Source organism: Mytilus californianus, unplaced genomic scaffold (assembly GCF_021869535.1).
Source record: "Mytilus californianus isolate M0D057914Y unplaced genomic scaffold, xbMytCali1.0.p SCAF_30, whole genome shotgun sequence".
Lineage (NCBI taxonomy): Eukaryota > Metazoa > Mollusca > Bivalvia > Mytilida > Mytilidae > Mytilus > Mytilus californianus.
Genome location: NW_026262680.1, coordinates 336066 through 356393, shown reverse-complemented (window position 1 = coordinate 356393; position 20328 = coordinate 336066). Strand labels below are relative to the sequence as shown.

General features: G+C 33.3%; 1 protein-coding gene across 1 annotated transcript; it reads left to right on the top strand.

Annotated features, from left to right (window-relative positions):
* Positions 1–13196: 13196 nt before the first annotated feature.
* On the top strand, positions 13197–18877 carry LOC127736370 (tripartite motif-containing protein 55-like). Its single transcript, XM_052246879.1, has one exon. It carries the CDS (start codon positions 13200–13202, stop codon positions 15126–15128), a length of 1929 nt encoding a protein of 642 aa, XP_052102839.1. The 5' UTR covers positions 13197–13199; the 3' UTR covers positions 15129–18877.
* The last annotated feature ends 1451 nt before the right edge of the window (positions 18878–20328 follow it).

Below are 20328 nucleotides of genomic sequence, written 5' to 3'. Positions count from 1 at the left end.
AAGGTATAGGTTCTGCTAAGTAAGTTCATCAATAAGAAGAGTTTGAAATTTGGACTGCCATTAGAAAACGAGTACTAGTATGATAACGGAAATTTCGCTTTGCAACAGGCCAATAACGGACCCCTCAAAGAGTTCTTGCAAAGGTTCTTTAACGTGAGGAGACTGTGACACCTTTCGGAGATAACGTTCCCATTCCAACCGGACGTAGACTAGGTTCCAGCTATGTATAATCACCGTGTTCTATACATATTGATATATAAAATATGTAATACTCATGATATCGCTTGATATCAACTCGAGTTATTATACCCCGCTTTAAAAAAAATGGGGTATACTGTTTTACCTCTGTCTGTCCGTCCGTCCAATGAATATTTTTCGTCGCATCTTTCTCAGGAACTACATTACAAGGATTTCTGAAATTTGGTTTGAGGGTTTATATGAGTCAGCTATACCTTGGATACGTTTTCAGATTCATCACTCAACAACTTCCTGTTTACCTTATACTTTTAGGGGACGGAGGTATCCTTAGTGAGCAGTCTATAGCTCACAGATCCACTTGTTTAATTTCAATATAATCATTAACGAGCCTTTGTCGTCAAACTTTAACATCAGACATTTTAAGACTATTTGTACCCTTCAGAATTTAATAAAATTTGACAAAAAGAAGATTGTCCGGTGAAAAGTGTGAGTGTTTATTGTATTTTATTGAAAAAATCATATATGTCCGTTGCCATGGACGAAACAACATCGTCTTAAACTTTGAAATGCACTAACGATTAGCCAATGGAAATGCCGTAATATCGTCTTATGATGCTGGATAAGCCAATCAAATTAACGCAGTTTTTCGTATAACTTTTTGTATCACTCTCCGTGCTAGCAGTTTTCACAATTCTCCCTGGTTGCGTTCAATATCGTAGCTGCTACGTAGCGCTACCTAGAATTTGGCTATTGAACGTATAGCTAGCCTAGCCGCTAAATAGATCTAGATAGCCCAAAACAATCATGCTATCTAGCGAATACAAAATGGCGTTTAGAAGGTTATTACTAATGACGCCATTTTGCTAGCTACATAGCATATCCTTCAACATAGATAGATATCTAAGACATAGTGGCTATGCTAGCTGCTACGATATTGAACGCAACCCAGGGATATTTCACTAGTGATGAGAAATATTTTTCTCACACCGATCAAGAAATTTGAAAGCCAGGGCTGCGTTCAATATCGTAGCGGCTAATTAGGCCTACGTAAATTTATGTCTACTGAACGAGTAGCTAGCCTAGCAGCTATCAATATCTATGTAGCAACTAGGCTAGTTACACGTTCAATAGTCATAAATCTACGTAGCCCTATGTAGCCGCTACAATATTGAACGCAACCCAGGTGAAACCATATTTCTATACCCCATACAAAGTTGGGGTTATTTGTACTTTGAAGTCTATCTAATATAAACTACTAATAACTGAAAACTAACAAATACATACGAATGGCGATAGATCATAGTTTAGTACTAGTGGCGGATCCAAAAAGTGGGGGGGGGGGGGGGGTCCGGGGGTTGAAACTTTCCCCTTTTTTTGGACGACCAATGCATTTGCAATGGGGACATGTGGTTGGAACACCCTCCCCCTTTCTTTTGGAAATGGCTGGATCCGCCCCTGAGTACGCTATTGTCTTATTTCTCTTACATTATCATGATTATTGAAATATATTAAAGTGTAACGATTTTATTGTCCGTTGATTTAAAATTATTTCTAATTTTATGATTTGACATTAACCAGGTTAAGAAAGGCTTTACCTTCGTACCTGCATGTTCATGCAAAAACGGTGTCTACTACCATTTTTGTATTTTTTATAATTATAATTAATAGTTTAATATTATTTAGCTTAAACACGTATGTATAAAAGGCGATGTGGGACATACGCCGATGAGATACCAATCCAGCAACACATTAAACTAAAAGTCTTCTAGAGGGTTATATAAGCCTTCAAAAAGTCTACATCTGAAGCAACTTACTTCATTGACCTTTATCATGAACGGTCAGAACCAGAACTTTGAAAGCAAACTAAGACCCATTGGTGGTCTTCGGCTGATATAAAAAAGAAGATGTGGTATGATTGCCAATGAGACAACTTTCCACAAGAGACCAAAATGACACAGAAATTAACAACTATAGGTCACCGTACGGCCTTCAACAATGAGCAAAGCCCATACCGCATCGTTAGCTATAAAAGACCCCGAAATGACAATGTAAAACAATTCAAACGAGAAAACCAACGGCCTAATTTATGTACAATAAATGAACGAAAAACAAATATGTAACACATGCATAAACAAACGACAACCACTGAATTACAGGCTCCTGACTTGGGACAGGCACATACATAGAGAATGTGGCGTGGCGGGGTTAAACATGTTAGCGGAATACCCCCCCCCCCCCCCCCCCCACCTGGGACAGTGGTGTAACAGTACAACATAAGAACGAACCATAAAAATCAGTAGAAAAAGGCTTAACTCATCAGATGGATAAAAATACAAATACTACAAATACAAGTGAACGTGGCCGGGTACTTGTACATCCCAACAACAAAAAGACACTTAGTACAGATCTAAGAGTACTCGCAGTTACTGACAGCTAGTTCAAAGCCACTATTGATGTCTGCTCTTTGGTTGGGTTATCATCTCTTTGACATGTTCCCCATTTCCGTTCTCAATTTTACAATGTATAGATATACTAGCATATGCTAGGAGCTTTAATTATGACCAAAAGAAACATACAAAGAATAGCAAAATATACGTAAGTTCAGCTATCCCTTAGGAAGTTGGAACTCTAGTTTCTTTTAAAATAATTTCGAATTTTTATCATCGGCGAATTTTGGAAAAGTATGTCAGAACCGAAACACATGTGTTTTTTGTACTGTCGGGGATTATAGAACAGCAGTCCTCCTATTTTGTGCGATTTGATACTGTCATGAAAATAATTAATTTTTTAAAGCTTATGTTTATTAATATTTTATGCTTTAGACCAAAGCTTAAATTTGTAGAACAAAAAAAGTATCAGTGAGGTTGAACTTTTTCAGCCAATGACTGAATATAAGAACTTCAGACCTTTTAAAAGTCGCTCGGCACGCCTTATATTTCGACTTGGATATAATGCAGCGTTACATTATTTATAACTGTTGGTTACTCTGGATCTGTGTCCTAAACCCTGGGATAAGCGCACAATCTACATTTATTTATTCTAAAAGGTAATAAAAAAATTGGGAGTGTAAAAAATTCAAACTGAATGTCCAGTTGAGAAATTTCCCTATAATAAAGATATAATGTATAGGCGGAAGATTACGGAAGCGTATTAGCGCCACACAATTTTTTTTTATATTTCTTCCTACATGTATGTTTACGTAAAACGCAAACCTTTGCGCTAAACGGCAAACCTTTGCGAAATAACGCAAACCTTTGAGATATAACGCAGACCTTTGCGTTATAACGCAAACTTTTGCGAAATAACGCAGACATTTTCTGAAATTTCAACAAACGATTTCTTACATCAAAATTTTAAAAATGTTTATTCTAAATAATTTATTTTAAAGCACAAAGATCATTGTTTCTATTTGACTTATAGTTTCACAATTGTATGGCATTATTTTTGCTCTAATCTACTATACCCCTTTTTGTTAATCAAAATTTTCAAAATCTTGGCCTTTCAATTAGAATTTGCCTATACCATATCTATTTTCTTGTTAAATTTATAAAATTTGAAATTATATCATGGATGTAAATGTAAATCCAATATAGTTTCTGATTATATACATATACAAAACTAAATTAATAATTGAAAACGCAAACCTAGAAAGAAATTAAAAAAAATGTGTGGCGGTAATAAGCTTCCGTAGAAGATACTGATTGTAGTGCGGAATCATATTTATGGGCTAATCTTCTCCATGCCTAAAAGCTGAATCACGTTTTCATTAGGCATAAATACAATTACATGATAATTTTGATTAAAAATTATTTTTTTCTAAATGAAAGCCAAATAAATTTTTGGCCCGACAATTCATATTTTTAAGGGGGTATGGTTATACTTGCATGGGACAAACATTATTTTCCAACTTAAAGGACAAACCTTTTTTTCTAAAACACACAGGAACACACTCTTTTAAATCAATATTCTTATTTCTGGTAGAAACAATCTATATTTTTTTCAATTCACATCAGATTATTTGTTTTCATTTTTTAGAAACGTCATGGTTCCACTATAAAATGAAAAGATGGTCGTTGTCTTAGAATAGTTACTGTATAAGATATTATATTGACAAAATGTTTTTAATGTCATATCTAAAATGCAACAAACTCCTTTGTCGGTGTAGCAAAATACTTTAGAATGATGTCGAGCACTGTCAGATTAATTATAAATTACGGCGGAAACTAGAGGATGGAATGTAGGAGTGATGATAAAACAACGACCTTCCCTGTATCAAATATCCGTGAGAAATGCATAATCAGCATGTTATGTATAGCTTACAGTTATATTTCCCGCTTCTTTCGCCCTAATCGTTTAACGATTTTCGACACCATCTAAATAATCATGTTAGTTAGGTTAAAGCAGTTATATTTCCCGCTCTTCTCTTAGTCTCAAAATAAAACAAAGTGTTTGTATACGTGAATATAATTTGGAGAACAATTTCGTTTTGGTGTAAAACATATGGGATTTACACAAGATTTTGTACTGGGAAATGCCATCCAAAACATGTTATATATCTAGATCTCTTGATCTCACAATTATATTATAACAAATGCATTTTTTATTTCTTTATTTACAAATTTGTTTAAGGTGACTTCTCATACACAGGACCTTTTAGAATATTAAAAATATTTCTTTGAATTTAGCTCATAATTCAGATCTAAATAAAAGGAGGTGTGTGTACACATCGATGAAACAGCAATCATCCGACAAAATACTTTTGGATTTTTACTATTTGTTTTTTAACAAACGGTGTGATAAGTGAACACGGTATAAACTCGGACAGTGGATTTTATATAACTACTAAATATACATTTCAGTTTTAAAAACTAAATTTAATTACCGAGCGCTAGACGTTACATTTAGAGCACCATGCTTCTATTTCGAGCTCTAGACTTTTAAATCTCCAGCACTAGACATTACATTTTCAGCGCTGGGGTTTATATATTTAACGCTGAACTTTATCTTCACCGCTCATTTTACATCTGTAGCGCCAGTCTTTCCATCTCCATCGCTAGATTTTGAGTACATCTACAGCGATCAATTTAATATCTTCAGCGCTACACTTAACATCATCAGCGCTGGACATTAAATCGTCAGTCCTGATCGCAATATCGTCAGAGCTAGATTTTAATTCCTCAGCGCTGTACAATTCATCTTCAGCGCTGATCCCAACATCTTCAGAGCAAGACTATACAGCCCTAGCGATAAACTTTAAATTTCAGTAATTAAATTCGTCAGCGTTCGACTTTCCAGCATTAGCTTGAGACTTTTAAGCTTTATCGTCAAAAAAACTGTTTACACAAAGAAATGTTTCACCTATTTGTAGAAATTTAGAATTAAATCAGTTCAAAGTCGCTTGACAATGACCTAGGGGACAGGGCCTCGAAATAGTCGTCAAACTGGTATGTACTGATAGTAATACAACTCTGTGGAAAATGTTATTGGTCTTTCACAAGTAGTTCATATATATCAGACTGACTTAAGCAGAAAAGAAGCTAACAGTCAAAATAGTCTCTAAGTTAAATTGATAAGTATAATTGATTGTATTGCAACTTTATAGAAAATGTCAGTGATCTATCACAAGTCGTTCCTATCAAACTCACTTAAGCAGGCATCTTAAACATCGAAAATTGCTTACTAATTAAAAGTCGCCAGACCTTGACCTAGGGGTTAGGGGCTCGAAATAGCTGACATGAACTGATACTAATGCAACTTTGTAAAACAAATATCATTGATCAAGTAGTTCCTATCAAACTGACTAAAGCCGAAAACTAAATAAGTTTTGACTCATCCTCGACCGTCGCTGCCAACGCTGCCAGAAAAGCAACACCCATGTCCCTTTTTCCGTGACTTTTGTAGACTTCTGTGGTGTATTTGTAATTTTTTTTTACATAGTGATCTGGATAGGGTACCCGTGCTCGTCGTAGTAAAATAATACTATAGAACCTGTCATAGACATTTCCCAATTGCAAATGCAAATATATTTTTAGCGCGTGTATATATGTAGGACTCTGAACCGCGATGGTACTCCGAACCGCGATGGTCGCGCTGAAGTGCGATGGTTTGACGCTGAAGTACGTTTTTGATCACGCTGAAGTGCGATGGTGGCATTGTGACGCTATCTTGCTGATAGCTACGCCGTAGTGCGATAGTGGTTACGCTGAAGTGCGATGGATTACCTAAACTTTATTGTTATGTCGATGAAAAGGTAAATGTGTTTGCTAGAAGCAGCGTTTCATGTTTATTAAGTAAATTATCGAGAATAGTAACCTGTTTAATTAAAAACAGTCATAACTAGATTTGTAATTGCGAGCAATAACGGATGGCCCCTTTCTCCCCATTGCCACGGTAACGGCAGCCATTTTGAAAATTCGAAAATAAAAGAGCGCATCTACACATGCCAATTAACATTGTTGTAAAGTTTCATTAAGTTTGGAGCATTTTGAAAATTTAGACATTTTTGCTCTTTCCATGGTAACGGCGGCCATCTTGATTATGCCATACCCCGATTGCAAATCTGCACATGCTGGTTAACATTATGATATAGTTCCACGACAATTGGTTCATACAATTCCGAGATATAAGCTGGACAAAAAAAGTGGAAGAAAATTAATAAGAAAAGTAAGAAAAAAAGAAACGTAGAATAACAATACGTCACCCAACTCCGTTAAGGGTGCCATAATAAATATTTCCAGTCATAATTGTAACATTGTAGTTCGCTTTTGACAAAAAATAAGCCAACGTTCATACAGTCATTCAAGACGCTACATACAAGATTACTTTCCATTAAAACCAGTGTTAATTTTCATTGACTGAAAATGTGATAGCTGTTTAAGATGCAATTTAATAAGGGCCTTATTAGTTTATTACCTTCGGTGGTTTTTTCTGCAACTGAAGAAAATATGGAATGTTTTTGCATATTCAACATGAATACAACTTGTATTTTTTTTTTAAAAATACCGAAAAAGGAATATAATTAGTAAACAGGGAAAATGTAAATGAGATTCTTTTTTTCGAAATCTATAGAAGTTTTGTTTTTTTTTTATGTACGATGGAGCTTGGAATTCTCCAACTACATATGGGTCCGCAGAGATACTCCCCGTATTATGATATTACGGTTAACGTGAAACTCATGAGAGATGAGAGTTGATGTTACTTTAGCACGTTCAGTAATCGCAGATGAGAGGAACAAAGTAAAGATAAGCTGTTAACGCAGAATAATGTCCTAATGCAGCAAATTTAAAGAGAACAATCTATCATTTAGTATGGAACTGTAAAAGAGAGGCGGAAGATAACAGAGGGACATTCAAACTCATGAGTCGAAAATAAACTGCCAACGCCATGGCTAAAAAAGAAAAAAAGGCCAAAAGACAAACAATGGTACACAAAACACAACATAGAAAACTAAATACTAAGCAACACGAACCCCACCAAAAACTGGGGGTGACCTCAGGTGTTCCAGAAGGGTAAGCAGATACTACTACTATCTCGTAACTATTCTTAACAACACGTTAACAGGTCGTAACTAACACGTTAAAGCTTTGATGAATAGCAACATTTCGTAATATATACTTTACAATCCATAGAAATATCAAAAACATGCCCGTAAGCTAACTATACAAAAGAAGATGTGGTATGATTGCCAATGAGACAACTCTCCATAAGAGAACAAATGACACAGAAATTAACAACTATATGTCACTGTACGGCCTTCAACAATGAACAAAGCCCATACCGCACAGTCAGCTATAAATTGCCCCGAAATGACAATGTAAAACAATTCAAACGAGAAAACTAACGGCCTAATTTATGTACAAAAAATGAACGAAAAACAAATATGTAACACATAAACAAACGACAACCACTGAATTACAGGCTCCTGACTTGGGACTAAGCTGCTCTTAGTTATCCGTGTCTTTCTGTCTGTGGTTAAAGTTTATTTAGACTTCAATAACTTTCATGGAATTTTATAAAAGTTGGACAGAAGCTTATTTATTACCAAAATACAGCGACTCTTTTCCCAACAAAGTCTTAAGATTAAAAATTGGTCGTAAGTTATACTAAAATGTTTATGACTTGCGAGTACTTTTACTCTTAAGATTTTTTGTGAAAAGAGTAACTGTTTCCAGAGCAAAATTTGAAAATATTTATTTTCATTTTCCGTATTCTACTGATAAATTGAATAGGACCTAGTTTTTATTTCACTTACCATTAAGATTCAGCCCGACTGAAGTTAAAGCTTTTCAGTCATCAATAACTTAGTCAAACCTTCACAGAATTTTTATGAAATTTGGAAAGAAGCTGTGCATGACCAAAATACAGTATCAAGAGCAAAACTTTTTTCCGTATTTTACTGATAAATGGACTATTTTTTTTTACACTTAACATTCAGATTCAGTCTCAGGTTGAAGTTTTCAGTATTCAACTATTTTGTAAAACTTTCATGAAATTTTATGAAATGTGGACAGAATCTTTTAAATGACCACAGAACAGTATCCAGAACAAATTTTGATAATATGTATTTTCATTTTCCGTAATTTACTGAAAAATGGACTTAGTTTTGCAGTTAACAAGTAGATACAGTATGGGTTGAAGTTTGTTACACATCAAATGCTTTGTTAAACCTTCATAGAAATTTATGAAACTTTGACAGAAGCTTTTTTTTTATAATTAAAATTTTTAAAATGTATGAAACAAATGTTTGAAAATATTTTTTTTCTTTTTCAGTATTTTCTGATAGATGGACTTAGTTTAATAGTTAATATATATATACAGACAGTCTGGACATGATAAGTTTGTAAAACTTGATGGATTGTCATTAAACTTATTCATAAGCTAATCTCCAAGAAATAGCATCCGAAGACAAAGTTTTTTTTTAAATTCTGTATTTTACTGATAAACAAACTCACTTTTAAGTCAACATTACACTTTTTTTAATCGGACAGCAGCAACCGTGGGCGAAACACAGGGTTTCACGTAACCCTTTACGAATTTTTCTTAAATTATTCTTATGGAACACTTTTTGATGCGTTTCTCCCAAAACATTAAACCGATTTTAGGCAGTTAAGTTGCCTTATGCTAGCACCCTAGATTTGTGTTCTACCCAATAAATGCTGAAATAGGTGCCATTGTTATTATCTAGCTGGCTATTATGTTATTTATAACTAATTGAACAATTTTTTCATACTTTTAATTCTGGAATACAAAAAATATGACCAGAAAAACCTTAAATGATGGTCGAACCACCCAAAAGTTTTGAAGTTGTACATATGAAGTAGTGTTCAATAGAAATCCTTATGTAGTTTATTATCCCCTGTGCTTTTGGCTAAGATGTCAAAGAACAATTGTATGTATTATTCCATCGCCAAAAATCTCCAATTACAAGTCGTTTAATTACATTTGCCAAATGGCAAAAAGCGCAGGAATATTCAGTCTCAGTTGGCGGTAATTTTAATTTCGTCTAACTTCGCTATAAACGACCATGAAATGACAAATGTAAAACAATAAAACTTAGCAGCCTGATTTATGTACAAAACAATTATGAAAAATAAATATGATATACAGCAACCATCAACAATCACCTTATTACTGTGTCCTCACTATGGACAGGTACATACAGAATGTGGCGGGTTAAACATGTTAGCTGGCACAAAACTCTCCCCTAACATGGGACAGTGTATGTGCATAATCTCAGACATTGAATCTTTAAAAAATGAATTAGAAATAACTTTTGAACGTGGTAGGATTGGATAGCGGAAACATTACGGTACAAACATTATTTGATACTTGGGAAATAGCTGAGATAAATATTTTCACCAATTCTTCCACAATATTCATCTTAACTTCTGCCAAGTTTGCCTTTAGTTTTTTAATTAACTGCCTATAGCTTCCTTGGTGCTTTGATTATTTTTCTTGTAGGGGGCTTTTATGCCAAGTGGTCTAAGTAGTCGAACTACTGTATCACTAGCCAGAGCAGGTGCACTCTACTCCAATCTTTATTGACTAGGATTGTCAGTTTTCCTACAGAACTTTTTTTATAGCACAATAGTGTTGAAAGTGGTGTTAAATCAAATACCAATCAATCAATCAATATTCTTCTTGTATAAACACAATTTTTATTGCAGACCTAGACTAGTGTCTGAATAATTCTTTTAGTTAGGATTATTAAAAAAAAAAACAATTATTTATTGATAATTACAGTAAAACTTGAAGGGTTAAATAGTAAACATAACATAAATTACAGTTATATACATGTACATAAGAAACATACAACACACGAATAAAGTTCTAAAAGAGGGAGGGGGGGGGGGGAGGACACCAAGGGGACAAACTCACAAGTCGAAAATAAAAAAGATGAACAGTAACAGTAACAGTAACAGTTAAAGCCAAACAACAGTAACCAAACAACATAGAAAATCCAAGACTGAGCAATACGAACCCAACTAAAACTAAAGGTATCAAGTGATATAATTGATGTGTATTATTTCAACAATTGTATTTAAACCAAGATGTCATAATTTGAAACTTTATATCTTACATTGATAACATATGGTTGCTTTGCTGAAGAGCCCCTCCTAAATTAATGAAATCTATCATTTTGCAATCCCATATTATGTGTTGTAGTAAGTAAGAAGTTGATCACCAATACAAAACAAGTGTCAAAACGTATTTAGAGTGACGAGATGTAGCTGCGATAATAAGTACTTTTTTTATTTAATCCGTCTGATGCATTTTAGGGGCATACTTTAAAACATGGTATGGTACAGTGGTATGATATGTGATATTGTAATCAATATAATGGTTATGTACAAATCCAATCGTAACATGTATTATACACAAATGGTATGGTACAAATACCACCGTGCATTTTAAAGTTATCTGTGCACCTTTTTTAGGGTACATAATATGTTATTTATTATCTTCATAGGAACCCTTGTGAATCATGAATATATACGGGAGTATCCCGAATTCCACATTTATTACCATTCTGATGTTTGATTTTTTTAGCTGGTTATATATATGAGTTCAACAAGTTATTATCAAGTTCAATCTCTGCTATCAATATCATGGAGATCTAACATGAGTTTAGTTTATTACTAAATAAAATTGAGAATGGAAATGGGGAATATGTCAAAGAGACAACAACCCGACTAAAGAGCAGACAACAGCCGAAGGCCACCAATGACAATGATACATAAATGAACAAAGGACTACTAGCAGTTACTGACATGCCAGTTCCAAACCTCAATTAAATTGATTAAAAGATTATGTCTTCATCATATGAAAATCAAGTACAATCCCTCCCGTTAGGGGTTTAGTATCATACCATCATAAAATATATGAGAAGAACATAACCCGTACATATTTTACAATAAGTATTTTATTTAACTATGGGATTGTAGTATATGCCTTATGACCATGCAATACCATGATACCATCGTTACATTCCACGTCATGGTAGGATTTGTACCAAACCACTAACCATATCATCTTACCATACCAGGATTTACGGTATGCCGTTGTTTCTTTTTTTTCGTTTTGTGTGTGTGGTTTTTATGGGAGGGGAATAACTTTACAAGTCTTGTTAACAAAAATCAAAACAAATCATATATCATTCTCAACACACAATATGTAAAAATATTCATCAATAGAAATATGAATATAAGCTAATTGAAATTGTCAAATCATTTTTTTTCGTATTTTGTAATAGAAAACAATTATTTTAAATACAAAGACTTATTTTGTTGTGTCTTAAATGTTTTATGACAGTTTTTATCCAAACCTTAATGAAAGAATACACAAGGACAGCTGGGTTAACGAGTGCGAACCAGGTTAAAAGAAAATTTACAACTGCGTCTCCAATCTTTTACAAAACAATTTCTTCATTTTTCTTTTGGGTAGCACCGCTTATATACAAAAGGACAAATTCAAGTTACGAAACTATTAGCGGCGTATACGTAAGAATAGAATAAAGGTGAGGGATCAAGGCTTTATCATTGAAAATCAAACACAAAATTAAAAAGTCATCTATTGTTTTATATCTATTCTATTTAGAAAATATCCCTCCCTAATAACAAAAAAAAGGTCGGTGCCTAACATATTTTATTGCGGAAAATCTTTAATTTCTCCTGATTATATTATTACATAGGACATGATTCCCTTCGTCGTGTGTGCAAGATGTCATGCACATCTCTTTATATTTCTGTGATATGTAATATTGTTTTAATATTCCAAAAATAACTTGAAATCAATTCAGTTTATCAGATTTGTCCTAATTTTTTCAGCTTCTGTTTAACAGTGAAATTTCAAGTGCGTTAGATCAATTTTAAGGGAGACAACGATTTTTATTATTCAACCACTTCTAAGCGACCAAGAGTTGTCTCCATTGAAATATGGTTTGGGAATCGATACACATGTTTCTTTAAAGATTTTTCGACGCAATACTAGCATTTAAAGCACAACACAGAAAACGTTTCTGGCAAGAGAAAATGTTATTCTTTCACAGAAAATTAGTTTTAAGATTAGAGATATAAACAGTTTGTTCAAACTTCAGTTGTTAGTTAGGACATTGCGTAGGAAAGTCATTAATTTTGTAAACATTTTGTTTCGGCTTTGAAACAAAATTTTCTGCATATGTAAAAATGATTACCGTGTGTATTTCTTTTAGAAAGACTACTTGGTATCATGATAAAACACGTCGAAATTTATGAAACAGCCATTTAATCGTATATTACAAATATTCGTAAGATAGAAAAACTATATTACAGATATTCGTAATATTGATTATTACGCCATTGAGTAATATAGGCCTTATATTACACAAAGCTGTAATATTACTATTTGTCGTAATATTACAAGTTTGAAGAATATTACGAATAACAATAATCGCCTGGACTATTAACGCCAGAGTAATCATTACTAGTGACAAGGAAGTTTAATTTAAACTACTTGTATTTAAAATGGCGATTGCACAAGACAAAACAGATAATTTTGATGATTTATTGACATGTACTATTTGTTTGGAGACCTTTACAAGGCCTATATATTTACCATGTCTCCATACTTTCTGCAAAACATGCATTAATACTTACATTAAGTCGACCGTGGGAAAGGAGAAAACAACAACGAACTTTCAGTGTCCGATTTGTCGACAGAATGTTTTGATGGGAGAGTCAACAGGTAATCCTGAGACCTGGGCTGAAAAATTACCAGGTAATCATTTTGTTACTTCAATGATGGATAGACAAGCAATAAGAAGAAGCGAAAAAATATGCGACTCTTGTAAAGCGAACAATGAATCGAAAAATGCGTTATCTTGGTGCATTGTATGTGGAGAGGCGTTTTGTGAATCTTGTGAAAAATGTCATAAATCGTTCAAGATGACTGCAAAACACCCGATCATGTTGCTGAAAGACATTGTAACTAACAAAGAAACGTTAAGCATTTCTTCGTTGATATATTGCGAAGAACATTCAGGGGAGGTAGTAAAGGCTTACTGTGTTGATCATTCTGTACCATTATGTACATTATGTGCGACTTTATCGCATAGAAAATGTGAAGATGTCATAACAATCGAGAAGGCAGCTTCAGGTATAACAAAATCAGAACAAGCTATGAAATTGTCTACAGATCTAAAAGAAACGAGCAAACAGCTGTCCGAATTAATACAGAAAAGGAGAGACCTTAAGACCGATTTCGAAAAGGAGGCTGAAGCTATTTTTACAAAAGTCAGTACCATTAAGGATAACATTGTTGAACATCTAAACACAATTGAAGAACGAATTAAGGACGAAATAACCAAATCGAAGAAGGAAGTCGGCCTGAAACTTTTCGAAAAGTCAACAGAACTTGAAAGTCTAAAAAGTACAGTTGATAACTGGATTACAATATTTGATACCTGTTTACAACATGGGTCCGAAGTGCAGTGTTTATTGGAACTTAATAGAATCAACGAAAATAAGGTGACATTTGGTGATGTATTTGCCAAAGGTACAAGCGAAATGAAGAATGTTTCCATGCTTCTAGAGACTAATGATCTAGCAGAAGCATTTGCTGACCAAGTCGCATCTATAGGAGTTATTAGGCTAGTTGAAAGCGACGCAAGAGTTCCGAAGTTAACTTTCAGAAAGAATGCAAATTTTCAAACGGGGAATATAAATGTAATTAAAGTCATTGAACTTACTGGACAGTCTGTCTTTCTAAGTGGTCTTTTTATGAGAGATGAATTTATCTTTACACACAACCAGTTATTGAAAATATTGAAATATAGCCACAACGGAAGCCGACTCTCTGAACTTAAGTTATCAAACAAACCATGTGATATAGATGAAATAAGTGGCACAATAGCTGCAGTATCAACAGATTCGAATAATATTTTTACCATCAACATGAATGATATGACAATGTGCCGTGTAATTGGTAACACCTTTTCATCTCATGGATTCTGTCATGTCAACGGAGAATTTATTCTGGCACGTAATAATACTTTAACCTGGATAAGCTCTTCCACCGGTGTCAAAACTGAACAAGCTGAAACAAACGGGGACACCTTTTATATTTATGCACAAGACCGCAAAAATTATATCTGTGCAGATGGAACAAATACAGTGTCCAAAACGGTAAATGATACAAAAGTCTTTACTTACACAAATGATAAACTTCAAAACCCAAGAGGTATAGATGTAGATACCGATGGGAATGTGTATATTTGCGCATTCTCGTCGGGAAATATACACCAACTGACGAAAGATGGCAAGCTGGTAAGAATTATTCCAGCCGAGAGTGTTGGAATAAAACAACCCTGTGTTATTCGTTTCAAGAAAAACAGTAACCAGTTCCTTGTTACTTGCTATCAAACAGGGAAAGTTGTTGTGTGTGAAATTTTTTGAACCTTACAGCCGGAACGCAATCATCTGATTTGTCCGTTAAAACCCCGGATATGCGACAAGAGAATCAAGTGGAGATAATTTGGGGAAAAGCTGTCAACAGATGTCGCTCCGCGGTAAAAAGAAAATTGGCCGTGAACGACGCATCGAAAAATCGCAAATTTCATTTAAAATAAACGGAATTATAGACCGATCTAGAACATATTTCATCTAAAGTATTCAAGCAAAATAAATTTATAAAAAAAGCGGGATGACATAAGACATTTTAATAAATTCAAGCGATTATTTCCATTTTGTGAAACGGACATTTTTTTCACATCGACTGCCCTGGTCAATTTTTCAGCTCAAAACGAATCATCACACCGCCGGTTTACCTAGTGAAAATAAATATGACTGGTATATTTTGATACATTGAGGCATGGAGAATAGCTACAGTATGGTCACATGACGTTACCAGGCGATTTAAAATACTTAAGCGGCCTGTCAACCCCAAAGCATATTTGTAGGTAGCGGGGAAAAAATCCTCTCCTAATTTTTGAAATACGTCCATATTTTGAATCAAATGAAACTTAATACTGGTTAAATCATTAAGAAATTATGTAGTCTTGATATTTTCTCCAATATTTAACCTTTCCAGCTAATTTTTACTTATTATTCCCCTTTTCTGCCCCAATGACGTAGTCTGAATTAAGAGTTCACAGTTGAAAAAGATTGTTTACAAACAATAATTTCCACGTTTTCATCTGCAAAACGTATTTCTGACTCGTTGAAAATTTACAAGACACTAATTAATAAATTTTAAGTCAAAAAGAAAAAGTTTGGGGTGGGGGCAACATTCAGACCATGAATCTTTTATAAAAAAAAATGTAGCCTTCAACACCAACACCTTAAATACTGAAATTTGTTATCGTCCTCTGCATTCTTATGTCCATATATATAATAGCATACAAAAAGAATAAAGAATGGAGATGGGGAATGTGCATTCCAAAATGTACAAAACAACCCAAGCTAGGCCATCAATGTGTCTTCAACACAGCAAGAAATCCTACAAGAGTTGGGCTTGAGCAGGCCTGGAAATGTATGAATTTTGAAGGGGGAGATTTACAGGGACCAGTCCCGTCCGCACCGCCTTTTCAAGCTAAATTGATGATTATAGTACATATTTTTATATGTCCCACTTCTCTCTTTTCATAATCCTTAATAATCTGCATCTGGTTTAATTGAAATTGCTAGGAAGGGCGCTAACTGCCTATTACCCTATTTCTCAGAATCCTATGTCGTTCAATAAACTTTTTTGTTTCTTTTTTGCTAATTTCAAGAAAAATGAAATATGCACATATTTGTATAGGACTGGTGATATAATTTCACTTTTTCTCCAATTTTAAGGTTACTTCTTTTCTACATTTAGTGTTGACCAACAGTCTTACATACTTACAGACAAATGGATATATTCGTACATGTATAACATTTGTATAGGTGTCCAGCATACTCATTTTGGGGCTCTTCTACAGCAATTTATTGACATGACAATTAATTCTTACTGTTACCTTTCCTCTAAATGATGAGCTCAGATAATTTAATATGCAGCATTTAAAGCTGGTATGTTATGATCCATGTAAATGTTTCAATGTTACAATGTTTATATAGATTCTAAATTGATGTTTACAGTCCCCTACCAACAAAGTTGAAGGGGACTTTAGGTTTGCACCCTGTCCATCAGTCCGTCTGTCAATCAATCCGTCCGGGAAATCAGCTTTCCACACTTTTTTTGTCATGCTTGAAGATATTGGTTTGATATTTGGTATATTATAATATAACCATGACAAGTTACAGATCAAGTTCTAATTTTGTTCCGGTCTGATGATTTTTTGCAGAATTATGGCCCTTGGACTCAAAAAAATCACATAAGTAATCTGTTTTCTGCATATATACATTGTGTAGTTTAACCTTTACAAGTTTCAGATGAAGTTTAAATTTTGTTCTGATTTGATGATATTTTGCAGAGTTATATGATCCTTAGTCCTAGAAAAATCACACAATTAATCAATTTTCTGCACTTTTCTTTTTAGTCATGCCAGACTACCATTATACTGATTTGATATTTGGTATCTATAGTTTTAACATGACAATTTACATATCAAGTTCAAATTTTGTTTTGGGGAACAAATAATTTCAACTGGTAGGGGATGGCAATACTCTCAGAATGCTGGATACTATCCATGCTGGTCTGCGTCCACACTTGTTAACCATTCTTATAATTAATACTATATATGCTGTTTCTCGCATTTCACTTTAATTCTATTTGTATGTATTTACTCAGGTTCATATGAAATTGAAGATATCTGATACATGTATACAATGTTCAATATTCTGTAACTGTCTGCCTTTTGTTATGAATTTCAGGTTCTTTAAAACATAAATAAGAAGTGGAGAGCTTCATAATATGGCCACTGAAATGTTTATTTCATTGTGAAATTTTCTGTGAATTCTGCCAAAAAGGAGTGTCTAAATTTCACTAAAATTTTCATTAATTATATGGGAGGTAACTCTGGTTGCCCTAAATAAAGAGCTGTAAATTAAGTAAAAAGGTGCACTAAGGAAGACAACTCTTACATTTTTTTTAGATTCATTTTGAACACAAAAGAGTTTTTTGGGGATTTAAAACAATTCGCATGGATTCAATTTAAGATAACTTATATTTAAATATTTAGTTCTATTCTTCTAATTGCACTTTCATGTTTTCAAGTTCTAAAAATTGGGAAATTTAGTATGAGTTTGGATGTTTTCTTGAACAGGTCATGGCTAAGCTGCTACTGGACAAGACAAAATCATCCCAACTGTGTATTTTTTTTCAACCATGTGATCAAGTAGCAAGTTGTTATATTTTTTTCAAGAACTGCCAAATTTTTGCAGTCGTATATTGGTATGACATTGTCATCGTACGAAGACAGATGGTTTCCAGATAATAACTTTAGTATAAGTAAATAGAAATCTATGAAATTTTAACACAAGGTTTATAACCACAAAAGGAAGGTTGGGATTGTTGTTGGGGGTTATGGTACTAACAGTTTAAGAATTAGGGGCCAAAAAAGGGGCCCAAATAAGTATTTTTGTAGTTTCCAGACAATAACTTAAGTGTAAGTGTATGAATCTCTCTGAAATTATACCACAAATTTCCATACTACAAAGGGATGGTTAGGATTGACTTTTGGAGGTTATGGCTCAAACCATTTAGGAATTAGGGGCAAAAAAGGGGGAAAACAAGGATTTTTTTGCTTAAAGGACAATTAAGACAATTTAAAAGCAGTGTAAGGGAGGTAATCCAATCCCGTTTAAAGAAAAATGTTGTGTATGGTTGATTACCTGCCTTACAATGCTTGTAAATTATGTATTAAGAAATGATGATTGTCTTGAGGTGATTAGCTGTCAATTTATTTTTTGCAGTTACTATTAATTAATATTAATTTTAACCATGACTATGTATGTCATTTTATATTTTAAGACTTTTATGATGTATTTAAATGGGTAATTATGGTTGCAAACTCCATTAGAAATTTGAATTGAGATTCTGACCATATCTTGAGGGAAAAATTTTTTTTTGGAATGAGGGAAAGGGGGAGGTGAAAAAAATTTGGAGGGGGGTTTCAATAAGAATTTGTGGGGGGACAATTTTTCTCATTTCAGATTTCAGAAATTAAAAAGAAAATTTCTTCAAATACTTTTTTGTGGGGTTAATATTCAACAGCATAGTGTATTGCACAAAAGCAAAAAAACAAAAATCAAAAATTTTTTTTGGGGGGGGGGTTCAACAATTTGCAACAGCATAGTATATTGCACAAAAGCAAAAAAACAAAAAACAAATTTTTTTTTTTTGGGGGGGGGGGGTTCAACAATTTGCAACAGCATAGTGTATTGCACAAAAGCAAAAAATTGAATATAAATTCAAATCATATAACCAATTTTCAGTTCTTTGACAACAGTTATTCTGTGTCAGAAACCTATAACGTGTCAAATAATTAATTACAATCCAAACTCAGACCTGTATCAAGTGTGAATATTGTGTCCATTTTGGCCCCAACTTTTCAGGGTTGGACATCTGCCATTGTATCCAGCTGCGCTCAGCGAAGCAATTTATTTTACTAATTAATTCACATCTGTTTTTTTTAAATTTTTTTTATTACTTATTTATAATTTCATTTATTTAATTTGATTGTTATTATGGCTTCATTTCCTTTATTTATATGTTTACTTTTTAGTTTTCAACATTATCTTTTGTTTTATAGTTGCATAAGACAGGTCACATAACATTTCATAGCCAATTATAAAACTTATAATTATGAAATTTCAGATTACCAAGCATTTGTAAGTGTCCCTCTTTTAGAGGTTGGTTATATTATGCTGATTTAATAGTAAGTGGAGGTGATACTAATATTTATTTATTTTTAAATTTTGTGTAGCTTTATAGTTTGTTAAAAAGCTTTCTTTTAAAAATTTAATGAAATTGCAAAGTTTACTTCTTTTGAAAAAAGATTGAAAAGTCTAATTTTAAAAAGTCACAATCATGCAATCAGTTAAAATAACTTATAAAATCCTATTAGAAAGGAACCAAAATAGCCAGACCAACTTTTTTCAAGGAACTAAAGGTTACCTTTTTTTATAAATGGCCCTGATTTCTCTTTAAAATAATTTAAATAATTGGTGCTGTGGGTTAAGTTTAAGAATCAAATACTGTCAGGTTGAATGTTAGTATGTTTACATTGTTTATATTAAAGTTGTTTTGTTTATAAATAGTTTGCAAATACCCCTCTCTGGCTTTGCTGGTTGTTATATTGTAAATGTTAAAGCCAGGAGTATAACTCTGTGTACTGCTGCTTAACCACATGCACTTGTCTCAGAAAAAAAAATTTCCTTTATACCTTAATATGTTATATTTAATGATTGAAGAAGGGTTTTTGAACTATTAATGAAGGGGTAATGAACAAGAGTTCTGCTCATGATTTAGTTCAAAAGAACTGATTATTTTTTATTGAAAAATTTAACATAAAATTTATTACATGTAAATGCACTTTGCAGAATATTCTGTATGCCAGATATAATCTAGTAACTTTAATTTATTTCATCTGGATTTTTTTTAAAGGAAGATGAAGATCATTAATATATTTTTTTTAAATTATTTTTTGCTAGTTAAATTAACCGAATAAAA